Consider the following 19589-nt stretch of genomic DNA (forward strand, 5'->3'; position numbering starts at 1 on the left):
TTTAGCATAACTTCTTCTAAACAGCTTCATAAACTGAAAATGAGCTTCATTCACTATACATTTTTAAAAAAAAAATTAAAAAAATATTTGATAAATGTAGGTGAAAATACAAAAAAATGTTAAAGATGTCAAAATACGATTAAAGCTTGACTGATTACTGCGTCATATTTGTAGCAGTTGTAATTACGACTCATCGTAATCGCCGAAAGTCGTAAGTTGGGTTGTAATTTTCCTTTTTAGTGGGTAGTCTGATGGTTCAAGTGATTCCAAGTCCTTTTTCTTGGGTTATTGCGAGCTGTTTCATTTCGTTTTTGATATTTGCATTGTTTTGCAGTTTGAGGTGGTAGTCCCTGACCATTGGAAATTGGAATCACAATCAAGCCAAGACGGATAGGTAGGTAGGTTGAGGTAGCACTTGTTTGACGTATATTTTGCCCTAAACCAAAACTGCTTGTCAGCCTAGTTTCTATTGTTAAATCATGCATCCTTTCAGCTCAGACAAGGCGCTTTTATCTTATTTATTTTTCTACAAAGCTCCTTCGTTATAGCACCTTTTCACTTTCGTTAGGTTAGGTTAGGTTAGGTATATACGGAAAAGAAAGGTCCTGAGGGACCTGGGTGATTTCCGATCAGTGGCATTTCAATGTCTTCTTCTTTCCTGGAAAGAAAATATTATTGGACAGAAATGGGACTTTCCCCTTCCCCTGTTCTTTGTGTTTCAGGAGTTGAGACTTTTGGTGGACAGTGGACCGATGCATCATTGTTCATGGTGATCAGCAAAGTTGTGAGGACCTAGTGATCTACTACAGGCCTCCAGTGTTACAAAATACTGTAGGCATCATGGGGATCTTCTCAACCAGCTCACCATTCGACAATGATGTTGGTAAGTTCTGTGTACGTTTTGAGGCTGCTGCTTCCTTGTGTTGAAGTGCTCAGTCGGTCTTGTTTTTACTTGTGGAGTTAAATCATAATGTTTGATATTTTGTAACATTAAATGAACATGGAAAATGACCAAGCTGGTGGTAATATGGACACTTTTAGGTCTACCCATTAAATCAAATGATAACCATATAAAAGACCTGTAATGCAGAGGATGTATCATTTCAAAGTACCATGCATGGATTAAAGGAAATAGTTCACTTTTAACATGGGGTTTTGAGCTGGAATAGCAGTTTCGTAGCTTGAGCTGAGACTAGCACAAATCAGGAGCTTTTACGGCTCAACGATCACCCTAGACGAAGATATTCCATTTCTCGTTCCGAAAAGAGTGCCTTGTAGAGGAATGCGTGCCTTGCACAGGAATCCAGCCACGTCATCGTCAGCCAATCAGCGTGCTGCTTACAGCCAATGCAGTATGCGTAGGTTTGAGCTACGCAATATGATTGGTCAATGCGTAATAAGCTTCCGCGTCAAACATTATTTTACATATAATATAGTTCGTCCTATATTAAAATATAGAAAATAATTGTTTTTACAAAAAGGTTTTATTTTAGTTCATGATTATTTTGAGCATAAAAAATCATAAATCAATAGCAAAATACTGATTTCAGGAAAGTGGACTGTTTCCTTTAACATTGGACTTTCCAGCAATTAGTGTAGTGGCTGAATTTAGTGTTCCATTAAGCAATACTTTCAGAAAGCTTAGTTTATATCAGCTTCCTATTTACTGGCTACTATCCCTGCCTTGGCCAATAAAAGCAGTAGAATTTACTTCAACAATAACTTTTTTATGTCTACATTAGGTAGTTTGAGATGTTCTGACATAATTTTTGATAATTTGTTTGTTATCTGTTCCATTGGAATGACATCCTATTATAACTTTCAATTTTTTTCCTTTTTATGCCTATTTGATTTCATGAATGATTGCTGTAAATGTGTGAACAACAGACTAAAAAAGACTCAAACTGTTATTTTTAACTAAATATATCAGTTTTCATTGAAAGGTAAAATGCCTTTAATCAGAAGTCCATTTAAAACTACTATCTGCTCATCTAACTGATAGTAGGTAGTTAAAACCTCACATTTCCACTTTCATTCAGTCTATTTCTGAGTTTTGGATTATAATTGGTTCTGAGAAAACTGCTTTAGTTCAATGGTATCATTGTAACTTTGTCTGAACTGGCAACACCATTACATGAGTACACTGGCGGATCCAGGGGGGCCACTGGGGCCATGGTCCCCCCCCCCTCCAAAGGCCTAAAGTGGCCTGTTTGCCCCCCCCCCCCCCAAAACGTCAGAAAAATTGCTAAGAAAATATACCTTGATAGAGGTTTTTAGTCACTTGGTGAAGTAAAGCTTTCCACAGCATAATATGGAAGCAATATGGTAGCAGTGAGGGTCAGTCAAAAGTTGCGCGAGCGGAGTCGACCTTTAAAAAAAAAGACTGTTGTTGGCACGTGTTTATGGCGCGGCAGCTGGTAGTTGGCGGTGTTTCGCGTGGTGTGGCATCACTGGCGGATCCGGGGGCACGGGAGCATGAGGTGCCCCTGACAGGCCCGTGGTGCCCTTGCTAGGCCTGTGGTGCCCCTGGACCCTGGCAGGCCTGTGGTGCCTCTGGCGGGCCTAGGGTGCCCCTGCTAGGCTGCTGATGCCCCTGGGACCTGACAGGACTGTGGTGCCCCTGACAAGCCTTAAGTGCCCCCAACAGGCCCGTGATGCCCCCGACAGGCTCAAGGTGCCCCTGCGTGATGCCGTGATGCCTGCGAGGCCGGCGGTGCCCCTGCTAGACCGGTGGTGCCCCTGGCAGGCCTGTGGTGCCCCTGGGCCCTGGCAGGACTGTGGTGCCCCTGACAGGCCCAAGGTGCCCCTGACTGGCCCATGGTGCCCCTGCGAGGCCGGCGGCGCCCCTGGCAGGTCTCTGGTGTCTCTGACAGACCTGGGGTGCCCCTGACAAGCCTGTGGGGCCCCTCACAGGCCCGTGGTGCCCTTGCTAGGCCTGTGGTGCCCCTGGCGGGCTGGTGGTGCCCCTGCTAGGCCGGTGGTGCCCCTGACAGGCCTGTGGTTCCCCCGGGCGTACCAAGGGGGGTCATGACCCATGTGGCCCCCCTTGGATCTGCCACTGATACATAATATATATTGATTTGTAAAGGCGTTATGGCTTATGCAATATGCAATTGCAGGCACTTGGTATCCCTCACTTATCCCTCATTGGGGGCTCTGGCAGGCTCCTGAGGGCCCACGTCTATCTCCGGGAGCCCTAGACAGGCTCCTTTGGGTCCTTTCAGTCCACTATAGCATAAGAGGTCTCCATGCGAGTCCTATACATCTGAGGGCGTACTCTGACGTCTGAGGTACCCAACTGCAGCTCCAATGGTCTCTTACACTGGCGGATCCAGGGAGGGGGCATTTAGGGCCATGTCCCCTTCCCAGAGGCCTAAAGTGGCCCGTTTGCCCCCTCCCCCAAACAATAATGAAACATAGTTCAATCAGTGCGTGGCCCAGGAGCCGAGTTAGACGGGGTGTTTTACCACCTCCCGGCCCGCAAAGGGACCCAAGCACTGACTCGAAGCGGGTTAACTGGTCGACAAAAGCAATGGTAAGTGTTTACAAAGTAATATAAAGGCATGGGTTTGGTGGGCTACCATTTATATATTTTTTGTAGTTAAAATATTCATAGTGTCAGGGCTGTGATGAAAAATAAGTGGCCTAAATCCGATGAGAAAACAGGATTTGGGGGTACCCTGGGTTTGGCTCCTGCATGAGTTGCCCCCCCCCCCCAAAACGCAAGCCTGGATCCGCCAGTGCATGAGTAAGAAAACCATTTAAATAACAGCTGACAAGTTAAAGGAAACAGTCCACTTTCCTGAAATCAGTATTTTGCTATTGATTTATGATTTTTTATGCTCAAAATAATCATGAAATAAAATAAAACCTTTTTGTAAAAACAATTATTTTCTTTATTTTAATATAGGGCGAACTATATTCTATGTAAAATAATGTTTGACGCGGAAGCTTATTACGCATTGACCAATCATACTGCGTAGCTCAAACCTACGAATACTGCATTGGCTGTAAGCAGCACGCTGATTGGCTGACGATGACGTGGCTGCATTCCTGTGCAAGGCACGCATTCCTCTACAAGGCACTCTTTTCGGAACGAGAAATGGAATTTCTTCGTCTAGGGTGATCGTTGAGCCGTAAAAGCTCCTGATTTGTGCTAGTCTCAGCTCAAGCTACGAAACTGCTATTCCAGCTCAAAACCCCATGTTAAAAGTGAACTATTTCCTTTAATGAAACCTGTATGTTGTGAGCAGGAAGATCAGATAATAAGCACCTCAAGTGGCCTATGGTTTATGGTATGAATCTGATCAATAGGGTAACCTGGGGCAAGACGCCCCAGATAATTTATTTTGCTGCATAACTTTTGTCCCACATAACCTGGAAGGCCAGATTTGTGCTCAATGCGTTCTTTGGACATTTTACTTTAAATTCCACCCCTCAAATTCATTCACTTATGATCGGACTCCCAGCTAGGAAGTGGTTTGTGAGGCAACTGCAAATAGGGCGTTTTGCCCCAACCCCAGGGCAAAACGCCCCACGGCCTGGGGCAAGAAGCCCCATACTCTAGATTAAAGATTAAACATGCTAGTTGACTAAATCTTATATGAAAGGTCCGTTAGACCTTGGGAGGCCTGGCACTGAAGTTAGCACCTTCCATCCTATCAGGTGTTCAGCTACGGCACTATTGTATGAGCAGGTTTTTCACCTGCCTCATAAGGCCAAATAATAAATTATTGCAATGCAAATGTTAACAAAATACTTCCTTTGCCATCCAGTTGCTGAGAAAAGTACATATAAATGCATAGAAACATACCGTTCGCCAGCTACCGAACATTAGGAAGTGGGTAGTCCGAACAACACACGAGGTAAAACGCCCCATGGGGCTTTTTGCCCCGCGACCTACTGGGGCGTTTTACCCCATTACGTAGTTCGGTCAGAGAACAACGCCTTGCACTCCAGGAAGACATAATTTAACACGAACCAACCCGGCATTATAAGCGTTAGACAATAGTTGTTCAAAATACATGAAAGTCGTTAACCTGATGTGGACGATAAAAGAACGCCATGATGCATAATCTGACTACAAAACATAAAAATCACTCGAAAAACACGTTTTTGGCTATATCACAATGAGTGATGTGGAGTTGTCAGCAATTGTCAATACTATCTCCCTAAAGAGTCATCACAATTTATTTCCAGTCTGATCATATAATGATCGTATAGTGCACGTTTTATAGAAGAGAGGATGTTTCCCCATAACCTTGCCAGTTCCGAGAAACATCGGTGAGGCGTTTTACCTCGGCGGGGCGACTTGCCCCGGTCTACCCTAATACAAATAGCAGCTGATATTGGTACTGAAAGTTTCATATAGATTATGTCTGCCTAATTTAATACAGTTAACCATATGTATGGTGTTCAGCCAAAAGAATTACACAGTTGGGCTATTGTGGCATCTGATGGTACCTAATCCAACTAGTTTTTTGAAGCATCCATGGAGCAGTCAGATGTTACTGAGCCTGCTATGTGGCTGGGGTGAGATGGCCATCCGTAAAGCCTCCAGGACATAGTGGCTCATTTTGTATCAAACTGAAAATTGATTGGTGAAAAAGGTTTAGTCCATGAAATGAGACAGGGCATTGGTGCAAAAATTATGAGTATCAGTATAAGTGCACTATCATGTGTGAAAAAATGGTACATTTTATTTTTATTGCCTTTTTACTGCCTTTCTAAAGTGAATGTCCTTGCCTTTCCTAAGCAAATGCCTTTTTTCTAAAGCCTTTCACGTTTTCGGATTTCAGATCGTGTCACGGACGAGAAGAACACCACGGAGGACTGGGGTCTGATCATGGACCTGTGCGACCGGGCGGCGGCCAATCCAAAGGACGCCATGCGCTCCATCATCCGTCAGCTGAACCACCGTAACCCGCACGTCCAGCTGCAGACCATCACCGTGAGTCCGGCGGCGCGGCGCGGAGAGACGCCGACCGGGGCTCGGTGGGGTACCTAGTGGGGCTCGGTGGGATACCTACCGGGGCTTGTGGGGTACCTACCGGGGCTTGCGGGGTACCTACCGGGGCTTGTGGGGTACCTACCGGGGCTTGTGGAATATCTACGGGATACTTACCTGAAGGGTGGTGGGATTCCTGTATGCGTGATTCAGTGGATCGCAAATTAGCAAGTGTTTTGTTGTAACATTAGGCTCTCATGGAAAAATCTGAGATGCAGACATTTCCCGTTGCCATGCCGACAGCTGTTGGATGCCTGTGTGAACAACAGTGGGAAACACTTTCACCTGGAGGTGGCCAGCCGCGAGTTCGAGCAGGAATTCAAGAAGCACGTGTTCAACCCAAACACCCACAAGCGCGTTTCCTCCCGACTGTTGGCCGTAAGTATCTTCTGGTGGACGTGATTTTCAGTAGCGTGTCTTTGTCAGAAGCGATGCTGAACACCCAAGTGTTCGACAATTAGACGGCCCCCTCCCACTCCCCAACAGGATCGGTGGAAGCGGGCTGCATAGTGCACCTAAAGGAGCTTGAAATCGGGATTGGGGAGAAGATATTGCTAAAAGGGAAAGACATCGAACCAGTGGCCGTGCTGTAATCTCTATCCGTGATGCTCTGTTAAACTCCGTTAACTCTACGAACCGGAACTTTCGTCGTCATTGACCCCTCGATAACCCGCCTCTCCGGCTCCTCTGACCCGCTCCTCTCCCCTTATTCCATCTTACAGTCGCTGCAGAAGTGGGCCGAGACCGAGTTCCGCTCGGACTCACAGCTCTCGCTCATCCCGAGCCTGTACCGGTCGCTACAGGACGAGGGACTGTACGCCCGACTGGCCGACCACGAGGCGCCGCCAAAGAAGGCCGCCGCGGCCGCCAGCCGAGACCCGAATGTGGTCAGCTCACAGCAGGAGGAAGACGATATCGCCAAAGGTGAGATGTGACACAGACGGAGTACGCCCGTAGAACGGGAACGTAGCTAGCGGTTTTCACAATTATATCGATGGTTATTGGGATGCCCATCCGTGGAAGACGTATAAAAACCAAAATATTATGTTTGGACGTCACTGAAAATATACTACCTATTGTACCGAGATACACCCATAAGGTTTGTTAAATACGATACGACGGGGCAGTTTTTATTTACTAAGGGTGAAACGATATACCACTTTTGATGACTGATACGCTCTATCTGCCGTTCATTGATTCTGGTGTCTTGCGTACATTTTATACATCCACCTCCCATTCGCTATCCCTGTCCTTGAGCTTAGTTACATGCTGTATGCGCCGCAGCGCCCGAATTCGCAAGTCATCCCCCGATGGCCCCATACCTACCTCTGTGTCGCGCTCATCACCGGTGTTGTGTGTAACAGTTCTGACTCATGGGTCCCACGTCTGACGTCACAACTATCCTGAGTCATCTAACGCGTCACAGTTACGCAATCAGTGACTCGCACGGCATTTTTTTTTTTGTGGCTCGATGCTATGCTGGCGCCACGCTTCAGTGAATGGCATAAAGACGTTATCTGTTGAATGAGCCATCATGTTTTTGTTGTTTTTCTTATCGGATCTATTTGGTGTTGATTGATGGTTTTATTTTGTCATCTGTTTTCATCATGTGGCATTGGTCGTCTCATATACATAGGTAATAGGTATCGTGTCTACTTTCTACTGGCAGCCTTTTTATCTTCACCATCGCCAATATGCCTTACCACAAAACCTTCACCGGTGATATCCATAGTTTGTCTACCGTTTTCAGCCATCGTGCTGTCAATATTCAGTCCCTCACCTCAGTCCTCCCGTTTCCATCCATGGCTCTCGATATTTCATCCCTCACATCACCTCCCGTTTCCAGCCATCGCCCTGTCGATGAAGGAGGCGGAGAAGGCGCCGCGCTCCTCCAGCCTGTACCCGTCGGCACAGAGCGTGCTCAGCTCCCCGGGACCGTCCTCCTCATCGTCCGGTGGGACTGCCGGAGGCGCCGGCGCCGGCGCCGCCGCTGCCGCTAAACCCGAGCGGAAGGTGCGGGCCCTGTATGACTTCGAGGCGGCCGAGGACAACGAACTCACCTTCAAGGCTGGGGAGATCGGTGAGTCGGGGCGAGATGGGAGTTGGGGCTCAGGTGAATGTGTGGGTGATTTGAGCTTTTTGTTTGCTAATGTGGGTCACCGTGCCACATGACTACAATGTAGTAGCAGGAATTTTAGCTGAAATGTGTTTTGTATATCACCAGCCGATTTCAGAACAGCGTTGCTACTCACGAGCAGGGTCGGTCATACGTCAAAATTTGATATTTGAACCGCCGTACTTCGGCTATCACCAATGACATCTCGAAACGTGCCTGTCGGGAATTCCGGCCAACAACGATTCAACAAACAGTACCAATGTGTAAACCCGCAACATGGAATCACGTTTGGCCGATAATTTTATGATACCGCTCTTGCCATTGGCAACGCTGTCTTTATCTGCCTTTATCAGTACACTGGCATTTCGATAACACGGCGACGAGGTCTGCTGTTACGACTGGTCGTGTACACGGCTGGCCTTTATCGGTGGCCAGTGACAGGATAGTCTGTGACGTGTACCGAGCTCCAAATACGGGGCTAATGATGCGGGCTGGTTTGGCTGGGATGAGCTTGGAAGGCTTTTATTGGTGTTTTCGTAATAAACATTGTGATATTTTTTTTTTTATTTTACAGTCTGTAACTTCAAATGGACGATACCGAACCCCAAAATATCCACTTTTAACAGCACGTTGTGTTCAGTTATGACTGCGATTTTACATGTATGCTACATCCATTTATTCTGCAGTTGAGCTCGTTCCTCAACCGTGTCTGACATTCTCTCTCCCCTCCCGTGCCGCCAGTGCTTGTAACAGAGGACAGCGACCCCAACTGGTGGCTGGGTTCCAACCACCGCGGCAAGGGCCTCTTCCCGTCCAACTTTGTCACCTCGGACCTCTCCGAGGAGCCAGAGCAGTGGAGTGAGTCCTTCGGACTGGCGGGGGGTGAGGGGCCGAGGGGTGTTGATGGTGTGGGAGCTTTTCGTTCATCTGGGTGTCAGGTTCCAACAAAGGCTGGTCAGAGCATTGCAACCAGTCGGCGAGACATGTTACTGTGTTGACTATAACCGATAGTGGAATGTTGGAATCACTTCCAACAGATCAGACTAGGTAACTGGGTAACGTGTATCCGCACTCTTGTGTTTGCTTGCACTGTATGTAATTGTGACATGTTTTCCTCGTCCCGTGTTCCGTGCAGAGGAGGAGCGTCAGCAGCGAAAGTCTGTCCAGTTCAACGAGGAGGTGGAGGTGAACACAGTGGAGCGCGCCGCCGCCGAGCCGGTGGCCATCGACGGCGCCAAGATATCCGAGCTGCTGGAGCTGCTGAACGAGGCGGACCCGACCGGCGACCGGCCCGACTCAGACCACCTGCTGGCGCTCGAGGGTGAGACGGCCCAAACTGGCACGACGCACATCTAAAGCACGACGAGATAGCTGGAGCACTAGACAGAGGCGCTTGTAGGCATTGGTCGGTTAATGGGAGACAAACCAATCCAATATTGTTATACAGGCACAAGCCGCTTTAGATGTGCGTTACCCTCTGCTGTGGAAAAATCGTTGTTTGGCATTGTGCATTGTTGCATAATTCAATTCATTGACAGTGGTTATTTTGCCTATCTACACTCGTCACAGGAGGTTCACATAAGGGCGGGATGTGCTGTGATTTTAATATCACGTCATCTACTCTTTCCACGCTGAACCCCTGCACCGCCATCTTACCCAAGCATCTGCGTCCCGTCCGCTAACGCTCGCCCGTCTGCCTCGGTCCACAGAGCAATGTCTGGCGATGGGCCCGCTGATTGACCAGGAGCTGGAGCGCACCGACCGGCGGCACGCGCAGCTCACCAAGATCAGCTCGGACCTGGTGGACGCGCTCAACCTCTACCACCAGCTGATGCGAGACACGCCGGCCGTGTCCGGCTACTACGGCCCGCCGCCGGCGCACCTGGTCAAACAGTACGGCCAGCCGGGACCGATGGGCGGCGCGCCGCCGCCAGGAGGCTTCTACGGGATGCCGCCGGCGCCGCCCGGCCTGCCGCAGCACGGCGCTCCGCAGGTCAGTCTGAGATGGAGGAGGGTACTGTGGTGTGGTGTGAAAGATTAGAGTCATACTGATGGATATTTTTTACTGGTGGGTAACGGCAGTCTGTGGCTATGGCCAGGACACCAAGCATGCATCCCCTTGCCCCATGAAACTTGAAAACATGTAGGCAATTGCCTTTTTGATAGCGTTTTAGTTTGTTTCATGCATCCTACGTATCCCTTTTGTTTCTCAACCTTTTGTGAAGTATGTAAATGAAGGCGCGACTGATTTTAGTCAGTAATCTTATCAGGACGGTACCGGGCCATCTGTATAATGTCGCTGTGACAGTTACCATCACCGGGTGCCAGGCCATACGACCATCGCCGCCATGCAGTACTCCGCCGTACTGGCTATAACTGCTGAGTCGCCGTGCAGCTCCATGCCGTTAATCAACTGTGCGTTGACGATGCGCCATCACACACACTCAGCTTTGTGGACGATATTTAATCGATGTATTACGAGGCACCTCGGCACTCCTCCATCGCTCCGAGCATACAAAGTAGGCTAGCGGGCCTGAACCGTTAAATGTAAACAGAAGTAGTGAAGGCCGTGTGTAGTCTGTCGAGCGCCGGAAATCCTGTTCTCCGGAGCTGTTTTACCCCGGGCATGATACACTGTGGCATGTGTGAGACATCTGTCTGCTCGTCTGTCCGTCCCACTGTCATGACACGTGACCAATGCTTTTCTCATCTGTCTATCTCAGCCGTCTATCTCAGCCGTAACCCCAGCCCAACACATCTGCGCCGCCCAGATGTGACCCATGACATGACCCCAGCTTGACCCAACTTATGCCTCACCCGTGACACTAACTAGCCGGTCCATCCGCCGTCAGTCATACCCAAACCAGCCCCCCTATCCGCCGTAACCCGTGACCTAACCAGCCCCGTCTGTCCGCCCGCCAGCCGTACCCGGGCCCGGGCCCGATGATGCCGCCGAGGCCGGGCCACATGGCCGGCTACCCGCAGGCGCCGCCGCCGCCGCACATGGACGGACACATGGGCGGCCCGCCGGGACCCATGGCGCCGCCCAGCTCCATGGCGGGCGGGCCCCACGGACCCATGGGCCCGCCGAGCTCCATGGGAGGAGCGTACCCCGAATCGTCCGCCGCCGGAGGACCGTAAGTGACATAAGTTAGCATAGTAACGTGATAAGATTGTTAGCATCATGGCTGTAAATTCTGCCCTGAATATGTACGATATTATATTAGAACTACGATGCGGTCATTGCCACACTGCATTTGTACTCAGTACTCATAGTTTGTGAGCTAGCGACTAAAATCGGCGTGGTGGTGGTGGTGGTTTGTCCTGCCTGAGACGGTTGGTCCGGTCCAGTATGCTCCCTGATGGTGGCTGGTGTGCCGCTCCCTGTTTCAGTCCCCCTGGATTAGACCGACCTGCGTATTACTGACTCAGTGAGTGCGTCTGTTAATCTGCTGGATGCCCTCTTCGCTTCTTTTACGTTCGCTTTTTCGTTGACGGTGCTGTTCCGAGTTTGCGTGAAATGGCTCGGTTGGAGACTGTTATGCTTGTTGCTTTCATTGTGCTTTATTCTGCCGTCCAAAGGAGAAGAAGCGTATCTCGCATTTTCCTGAATTTTATTTTTTTATATCATTAGATGCAGAATTTTTGGCTCTATCTCATACATACCTATAGAAAAAAAATAAAATCTACATTTTCCCAAATTTTGGGTTTATAATTATCCAAAAAGCGTATATGCAAAATGGGAGCAGCAGGAACCAAGGAAGAGAAGCGTATCTCACTAAAATAGCGCGCATATGATCAAAATGGACGTTTATCCCAAAGAAGAAAAGCGTATGTGCGTACATACGCTTTTCTTGCTTTGTGTCCCTTTGGGGGAACGTACATGCGCTTATTAGACGGCATAGTTCCGAACGATAAAACAACGGGAAAAAAGCGTATGTCTGTACTTGCGCTTTTATTGCTTTGTTTTGCCGACAGCTTTGGTATGATGCGCTTTTCATCAACGCGAACTTCCGTTACAGAGGATCTCTATATTAATTCATCACACAACATAAGTTGACGTGCTTTAAGTTAGCGATTTCTTGCCGTACGTTAATTCTTCAATAAAATTAAGTATTTTATATCTAGTATCTACCCTTAAATAATAATATAAATTGTATTAATTTGGGCTAGTGCGGTAGGCATAGCGTATCGGATTAACATTTTAGTAATTAGATCAGGCCAATAAAACATTGAAATGCCAGCGCGTGCACGCCGGATCTTTAAATCTGGACATTTAAATCTCGCTGCGGTGTCGGCGTCCTAGCGCCGCCGTGTGGGCGTGTCTGCGGCCATGACTGGAAGAAAGCGGTCCCAATTAATACCCAGAGCTGAGTGCAAGAGGCGAAATGGACCGGTGCATGTGCTTGTCACGTGGGACGATCAAAGCAAGGGAGAATCGCATTTCGTACCGATTTCGCAGCTGCGCTGTCCGACACCCCTTGAAGGTGGCGCAAGAGTTACCATGAGGCATTTGAAGCGTACGTGGAGTGGAACAATTTCGGTCAGCGAACGACACAAGGCTGCACTTTCCCTCGTTCAAGGTAAGCACACTTAACTTATTTATTTAAAAGTAAACATTAGAAGTGTTTAACTGAATACCACACTCGTAGTTTCGGCACAGGACTTGGATAGGAACCTCACTAACTGCGCCTGCCCAATTAGGGCTTGTGCTGTACCTTATTCCTCGCACAGGCTGGGTTATGCTGGACTTGACAGTGCTAAGTAGTTGAATAGCATTGCAGACATGGTACCATGCTCCATGATTCCCAGAGACTGGTGTAAGTTGCTGGACCTGCACGCAAGCCGGAATTTTTAGGAATCAACCTTTTAATTGTTAGTTGAATCTAAACATTGACATTCCGTAACGATGTTTAACTTTTTTCATCTGAAATTCAGGGCTGACGAGAGTTCTTCCAGCATCCGAAACCATTTCTGTCTTTGACAACCTTGTACCGCTTTTTTCTTAGATGAAGCCGACTACGAGCCTTCCGCTAAGATGCCCAGGACCGGCACCGCAGAACCCGGCCCCACCGGCACGGCAGGACCCGGTCCCGCCCTCACTGCCGGCACCGCAGGACCCGGCCCCGCTGGCACCGCAGGACCCGGCACCGCCGGCACGGCAAGACCCGGCCCCACCGGCACGGCAGGACTCGGCCCCGCCCTCACTGCCGGCACCGCAGGACCCGGCCCCGCTGGCACCGCAGGACCCGGCACCGCCGGCACGGCAGGACCCGGCCCCACCGGCACCGCAGGACCCGGCACCGCCAGCACGGCAGGACCCGGCACCGCAGAACCCGGCCCCGCCGGCACGGCAGGACCCGGCCCCACCGGCACCGCAGAACAAGGCCCCGCCGGCACCGCGAGACCCGGCACCGCCAGCACCACAGGACCCGGTCCCGCCCTCACTGCCGGCACCGCAGGACCCGGCACCACCAGCACGGCAGGTGCCGGCCCCGCCGGCACCGCAGGACCCGGCCCCGCCGGCACCGCAGAACCCGGCCCCGCCGGCACGGCAGGACCCGGCCCCACCGGCACCGCAGGACCCGGCCCCGCCGGCACCGCAGGACCCGGCACCACCGGCACGGCAGGACCCGGCACCGCAGAACCCGGCCCCGCCGGCACCGCGAGACCCGGCCCCACCGGCACCGCAGGACCCGGCCCCACCGGCACCGCAGGACCCGGCCCCGCCGGCACCGCGAGACCCGGCCCCACCGGCACCGCAGGACCCGGCCCCGCCGGCACCGCGAGACCCGGCCCCACCGGCACCGCAGGACCCGGCCCCGCCGGCACCGCAGGACCCGGCCCCGCCGGCACCGCGAGACCCGGCACCGCATGACCTGGCACCGCCAGCGCCGCAGAACCCGGCACCGCCGGCACCGCTGGCACCGCAGGACCCGGCACCGCCCTCACTGCCGGCACCGCAGGACCCGGCACCGCCGGCACCGCAGGACCCGGCACCGCCAGCACCGCAGAACCCGGCACCGCCTGCCCCGCGAGACCCGGCACCGCTGGCGCCGCAGAACCCGGCACCTTCCTCACTGCCGGCACCGCAGGACCCGGCACCGCCTGCCCCGCGAGACCCGGCACCGCCAGCACGGCAGGAGCCGGGCCCACCGGCACCGCAGGACCCGGCCCCGCCGGCACCGCAAGACACGGCACCGCCAGCACGGCAGGAGCCGGCCCCACCGGCACCGCAGGACCCGGCCCCGCCGGCACCGCAGGATCCGGCACCGCTGGCACCGCAGAACCAGGCACCGCCCTCACTGCCGGCACCGCAGGACCCGGCCCCGCCGGCACCGCGAGACCCGGCACCGCCGGCACGGCAGGACCCGGCCCCACCGACACCGCAGGACCCGGCACCGCCTGCACCGCGGGACCCGGCACCGCCGGCACCGCAGAACCCGGCCCCGCCGGCACGGCAGGAGCCGGCACCGCGGGACCCGGCACCGCCGGCACCGCAGAACCCGGCCACGCCGGCAAGGCCCTCACCACAAGACCCGGTCCCGCTGGCACCGCAGGACTCGGTCCTGTCCTCACTGCCGGCATCGCAAGACCCGGCACCGCAGGACCCGGCACCGCCAGCACTGCAGGCACCGCAGGACCCGGCCCCGCCGGTGCATATTACAGCACCGCGGCACTCGGCACCGCCGGAGCCATTCCATCTTCGATTTCGAAGATGGAATCAGCAGATCGAAACTGACTCTCCTGGGACGCGAGGGTTTGCGACCCAATCTACGAACCGTGAGGGTCGTCCAGGTGAGGAGAGGCACCGAGAAGGTCTACATGAAGACGTCGCACAGCGATGAACAGTGGCGCAGCTTTGACATAGTCAAAGCCACGTACGATCCATCTGTGGCTCCAGCGAGAAGGAGTGGACCGAGGGGAGTGAACAAGGAGAAGGCAGACAAAATCTGTCAGACCCTGCTTCCCCTGATGCCTCTCCACAAAAGGCACTTCTGGAAAAAGCTGAGCGACGAGTCGCGACCAGGGAGCCGTGACCTAACTGGATGAACAAAGTATGCGCATGCATAGGATGTGGCGAAAGAAACCTTTTTCTTGGAGCATGCATTAGTACCATCGGTGTGTTCATGTACATGCTTTGGAGAAAGCCGTTTTTGTTTCGTGAAGGTCATTAGCACTAAAAGGGGACATCCATGGTCAGTTACCTCACAAACCCTGTGAAAAAAAGTGAACGGTTTCCTGAAGGTTCTAGTGCAAGCAGCATTGTTTTAATCCGTGTGAACTGCATGGACCTGTTTTTTTTTTTGTATTTTTTCTCTTTCGTGTGAAATACATGGACATGTTTTCGAAAGCTGTTGTTTCGGTGGCCTATCAGGCTGACATGACACATATTGACGGAAGTATAAATTTGCAATAAGCAATTTTTCAGGACAAGAATAATCCTGGGTAGCGCAAATGTTTCACTTCCGGTCATAGAAAAACAAAATGAAGAAACGTATCTGATATTCAGAATACCTTTGTGCCACATCAGAAAAGCGTATCTGCGTAGATACGTTTTTTATTCATTGCACTTTCAATGAATTTTACAGAATCGGCGTAGATACGCTTCGTGTATCGAAGACAAGAAACGAAGATGCGCTCATTGTTTGTACATACGGTTGAAGCGTATCTCCATTGGCATCAGCCGAACAAAGGTGAAATAAGCGTATCTACTTTCTTCGACGTTTATATCAAATTAACAATATAATTTTCATGTATAACGCCACTGATCAGATTGGTCATGTAACAAGGAATATCATGATATCAGTTTTATGGTGATTGGCGATTTGGTTTTCAATTACACTATGCAACAGTCATTTTGTTCCTGAGTAACGACCGATTTTTTTGGACTCATTGGGTCCCATTATAACCGAAATGGGCATTTGTTTTGATCTGAAAATGCTTTTCCGGTTTTCAGAGACGATTTTCGATTTTTGGCCCCGAAATTCGGTTTTTGGCCCACTGTGTCCGGTGTAATTGAGTAATCGACTCGCGGTAACTTTCATCGCCCTTCCTATGCCACAAGCTTTCGAATGATATCCGGTTTTGCATATTTGCATGTAAAAATAACGTCATAAATCTATGTTAAAGTAAGAAAATATTAAAATGTTGTAAAAATTTGACATTTTTTTCGATTTCATTTCAAAATAGAGAAAAAACTAAAGGCCCTATCCAAATTCTGAGCCCAGTTCCTTGAAGAGCATTCAATTTCCGTTCGGAAGGTACTATTTTAGTGCATTTTATCGGTTTACTGTGGCGTCCAGATTGAGTCACTTGAAAAACGGGCCCCCAGCCATTTCCATGACAATATGTGTTCAGTGCATGAAGAATCATTCTAACAAATGGAGGTACAGATCAAGATTCTGAGCGACAGGACTGCTCAAAAGTAAGTTCCTGCGTGTGACCCGAGGTCACAAGGGGTCAACAACATGACCTCAGTTGACCCCTCGTTGATCCTATGGCGTTAACATACGTTATCAGGTTAATGCTATGTGATATGACATAGGATATGTGTTTAGGTTAACTCAATCTGGACGCCACAGGAATCCGATAAAATGCACTAAAAAGGTACCTTCCGAACGGAAATTGAATGCTCTTCAAGGAACTGGGCTCAGAATTTGGATAGGGCCTTTAGTTTTTCCTCTATTTTGAAATGAAATCGAAAAAAATGTCAAATTTTTACAAAATTTCAACATTCTCTTACTTTAACATAGATTTATGACGTTATTTTTGCACGTAAATATGCAAAACCAGATATCATTCGAAAGCTTGTGGCATAGTAAAGGCGATGAAAGTTACCGCGAGTCGATTACTCAATTACATCGGACACGGTGGGCCAAAAACCGAATTTCGGGGCCAAAAATCGAAAATCGTCTCTGAAAACCGGAAAAGCATTTTCAGATCAAAACTAATGCCCATTTCGGTTATAATAGGACCCAATGAATAAGAAAAATTCGGTCGTTTTCCAGGAACAGAAAATGTTTCATTTTTTGTTGCATAGTGTTATTTGAGCAAAAGACAAAAAGTGCTCTCCTGTAAAACTTGCTAAATGCGAGATACGCTTTTTCAGCTTTGTACGGCAGTATTGGCTACGCGTCAAATCGCATACTCATTACCCAGTTTACTGCTGGCTTGTTTCAGTTTCTTCTGTGTTATAGTGTGTTCAATCGAATGCCATATCAATAGGCGGAACTATGGTCAAGCGTACCCATTTTCGGGAACGCATTTTCGTTCCCATGTTTGGGAACGATAAACCCAAATATGGGAACGCCATGTAGGCATTATTTAAAACAAGAAAAAGAACCGTTAAATGACGTCCAAAAAATATAAAACGATCGTGAACCGCCTGATATTTGTCTCAATATTGTTGGGAAAGAGTTTGATATTGTAAGGCCCATCGTAGTTTCAAATCGTTCCCCTATTTCTAAAGCAGTCCATCATCCGGGCCGCGAGCCCAAATTTGGGAACGCTCTCGTACACTGGCGCTGCAAGCGTTCCTTATTATGGGAACGGCGTACCCAAAATTGGGAACGATTTCACCGACGCCTTTCAGGGGCTCTTTACATTAACAAGCATCACGTCCAACGCCGCAAATTATTGTTAACGCAACAATCATCAGATGACCTTTCCGGCCAGACCGTCGCATGTTTCGCCCGGTCTTCTGCGCTTTTATTCCCGTCGATCTCGCAGCGGGCACGCCCCCCTCTGCAGGATTACGTAATTCACAACGCTCAGCGATGTTCAACAAGGTCTTCCATACCTATATCCACCGTCCGCGCCGAGGGTGGAGACATGTCAAGCACCTGTCTGTTTATCACCGATAGTTGACGAGCACAAGGAAGTATCCAAAAATGGGAACGCTGAATATGTTACACCCTCAAAACACCTAGTCCCAATGAAAATCTAGTTTTTTTCTTTCTTGATGAGTGTAAGTGGCAAAAGGCCTGGTAGGATGGGCACGAGGAATGATCGAAATCAGCATAAAAATTATAGATAAGCCACACAGAGCGACCTATATAAGAAAAATTCCCCCAAAACGATTACGCTAAACACGGAAGACAAAAACCACGCTCATGACGCTCCTTATAAAACAACTCTAAACAGCTAGCATCCAAATAAAATATGTCTTTCCGGGATGATAAAATACAGCTGAATAATTTTAAACCACTGAAACTGAGTTTACAACAGTAGTTCGGTAAAATCACTGACGTTCCATGCGGTCGTGCGCCCCGACACCAAATGTCAACAATATTACCCCGGGACTGTACGCGTGTTCGCTTGCATATGTCAGCATCTGGTGTCACTAGTATGAAACTTCATAACCAGGCGAAAATTATTATACTTGACCTCAAAATGTAAAAAACGCTTCATTTTCCTTAAAATTGCAAGTTAAATGTAGTATAACCCATGTTTTCACCATTCCGTCATTTCAAAAAATCATTAAAAATATCATTCGACGGTCAATTTCCTTGTTCAACGGTCAGATTAAAGATAATTTTATAGAGACTTAGTAGATACTTAAATTAGCGTGCACTTTTTTGAGACGTGATGCACTAATGAGTTTTAGTGGGCGAACAGCCGAAAAATTACCTTCCGTTCTCATAAATGGGAACGCCCGTTCCCATATTTGGCAACTCCGTTCCCAAAAATGGGAACGTTCCTATATTTGGGTACTCATGACCATAGTTCCACCTACTGATATGTTGACACTGCCTCTGCTGTCTTTAATCATTTGTGCCATACGCTGTCAGCATTGTTCTACTCGTGACTCAACTCGCTACCTGGTCTCGCTATTGCGTTTGCGTTTTCTTCATTTTCGCCGCGACAAAATGTTGGTCGGGAAAAACTTTTCTTTGGAATTGGGAACCGCCTCATTTCCGTTATCTTTATCATCGATGCCACCTTGATGTCGTTTGGGCCTCAAATCTGTACACTATTTATTTGCCTAAAGTTTCGTTACATGCTAAGGCAAGTAAATTCGTATCACAAATATATCTTCTGCTGCCATTAGTATTGTAACTCATTTGTAACTGCTCATTTTACTTAACTCGTGTATCTGCAGTATCTATGACGTGCCCTTTCAGTGTCCAGCCAACTGACAGTGCGCCGTGTCCGCAGGCTGCCCCCGCCGGGCGGTGCGCCGCCGCCCCACTGGGGCCACTACGCCGGCCCGCCGCCGGCCGAGCACCATTTCGCCGGGTACGCCGCCGCTGCCGCGCCGATCGGTCCGCCTCGGCAGCACCTGTGAGAGCGGCCAGCGCCGCTCCGACCCACTCACTAGCTATGGCAATGTATTCACACATCTATTCTATTATTGGTGCACTGCGGGAGCACGTTGCGGAAACCAGAGGCGACTCTGGGATGAGAGGCTCAGCGCTCGACGGCGTCGGGTGCGGTCGGCGGCCGCTCAAAGGTGTGGCCCGT

General features: G+C 49.8%; 1 protein-coding gene across 3 annotated transcripts; it reads left to right on the forward strand.

Annotated features, from left to right (window-relative positions):
* The first annotated feature begins 213 nt into the window (after positions 1 to 213).
* On the forward strand, positions 214 to 19477 carry LOC122386071 (signal transducing adapter molecule 1-like). 3 transcript variants are annotated; one of them, XM_043374861.1, is made up of 12 exons: positions 219 to 394; positions 723 to 883; positions 5799 to 5950; positions 6251 to 6385; positions 6730 to 6931; positions 7854 to 8087; positions 8865 to 8981; positions 9259 to 9444; positions 9833 to 10116; positions 11046 to 11260; positions 11517 to 11554; positions 19284 to 19477. In XM_043374861.1, the coding sequence occupies exons 2-11, from the start codon at positions 841 to 843 to the stop codon at positions 11548 to 11550; spliced, it is 1602 nt and encodes a 533-aa protein (XP_043230796.1). In that variant the 5' UTR covers positions 219 to 394; positions 723 to 840; the 3' UTR covers positions 11551 to 11554; positions 19284 to 19477. The 3 variants fall into 3 exon arrangements, with proteins under 3 accessions (XP_043230794.1, XP_043230796.1, XP_043230795.1); XM_043374859.1 differs by lacking the exon at positions 11517 to 11554 and having other exon boundaries at positions 214 to 394; XM_043374860.1 differs by lacking the exon at positions 11517 to 11554 and having other exon boundaries at positions 268 to 398.
* The last annotated feature ends 112 nt before the right edge of the window (positions 19478 to 19589 follow it).

This window comes from Amphibalanus amphitrite, unplaced genomic scaffold, assembly GCF_019059575.1.
Source record: "Amphibalanus amphitrite isolate SeventyFive unplaced genomic scaffold, NRLGWU_Aamphi_draft 000239F_arrow, whole genome shotgun sequence".
Classification (NCBI taxonomy): Eukaryota; Metazoa; Arthropoda; class Thecostraca; order Balanomorpha; family Balanidae; genus Amphibalanus; species Amphibalanus amphitrite.

Coding starts and splice junctions, on each gene's coding strand:
- LOC122386071 (XM_043374859.1), top strand. CDS start 841: ATGGGGATCTTCTCAACCAGCTCACCATTCGACAATGATGTTG. Junction 9,445..9,832: donor CCACCTGCTGGCGCTCGAGG/GTGAGACGGCCC, acceptor CTCGGTCCACAG/AGCAATGTCTGGCGATGGGC. Junction 10,117..11,045: donor CGCAGCACGGCGCTCCGCAG/GTCAGTCTGAGA, acceptor TCCGCCCGCCAG/CCGTACCCGGGCCCGGGCCC.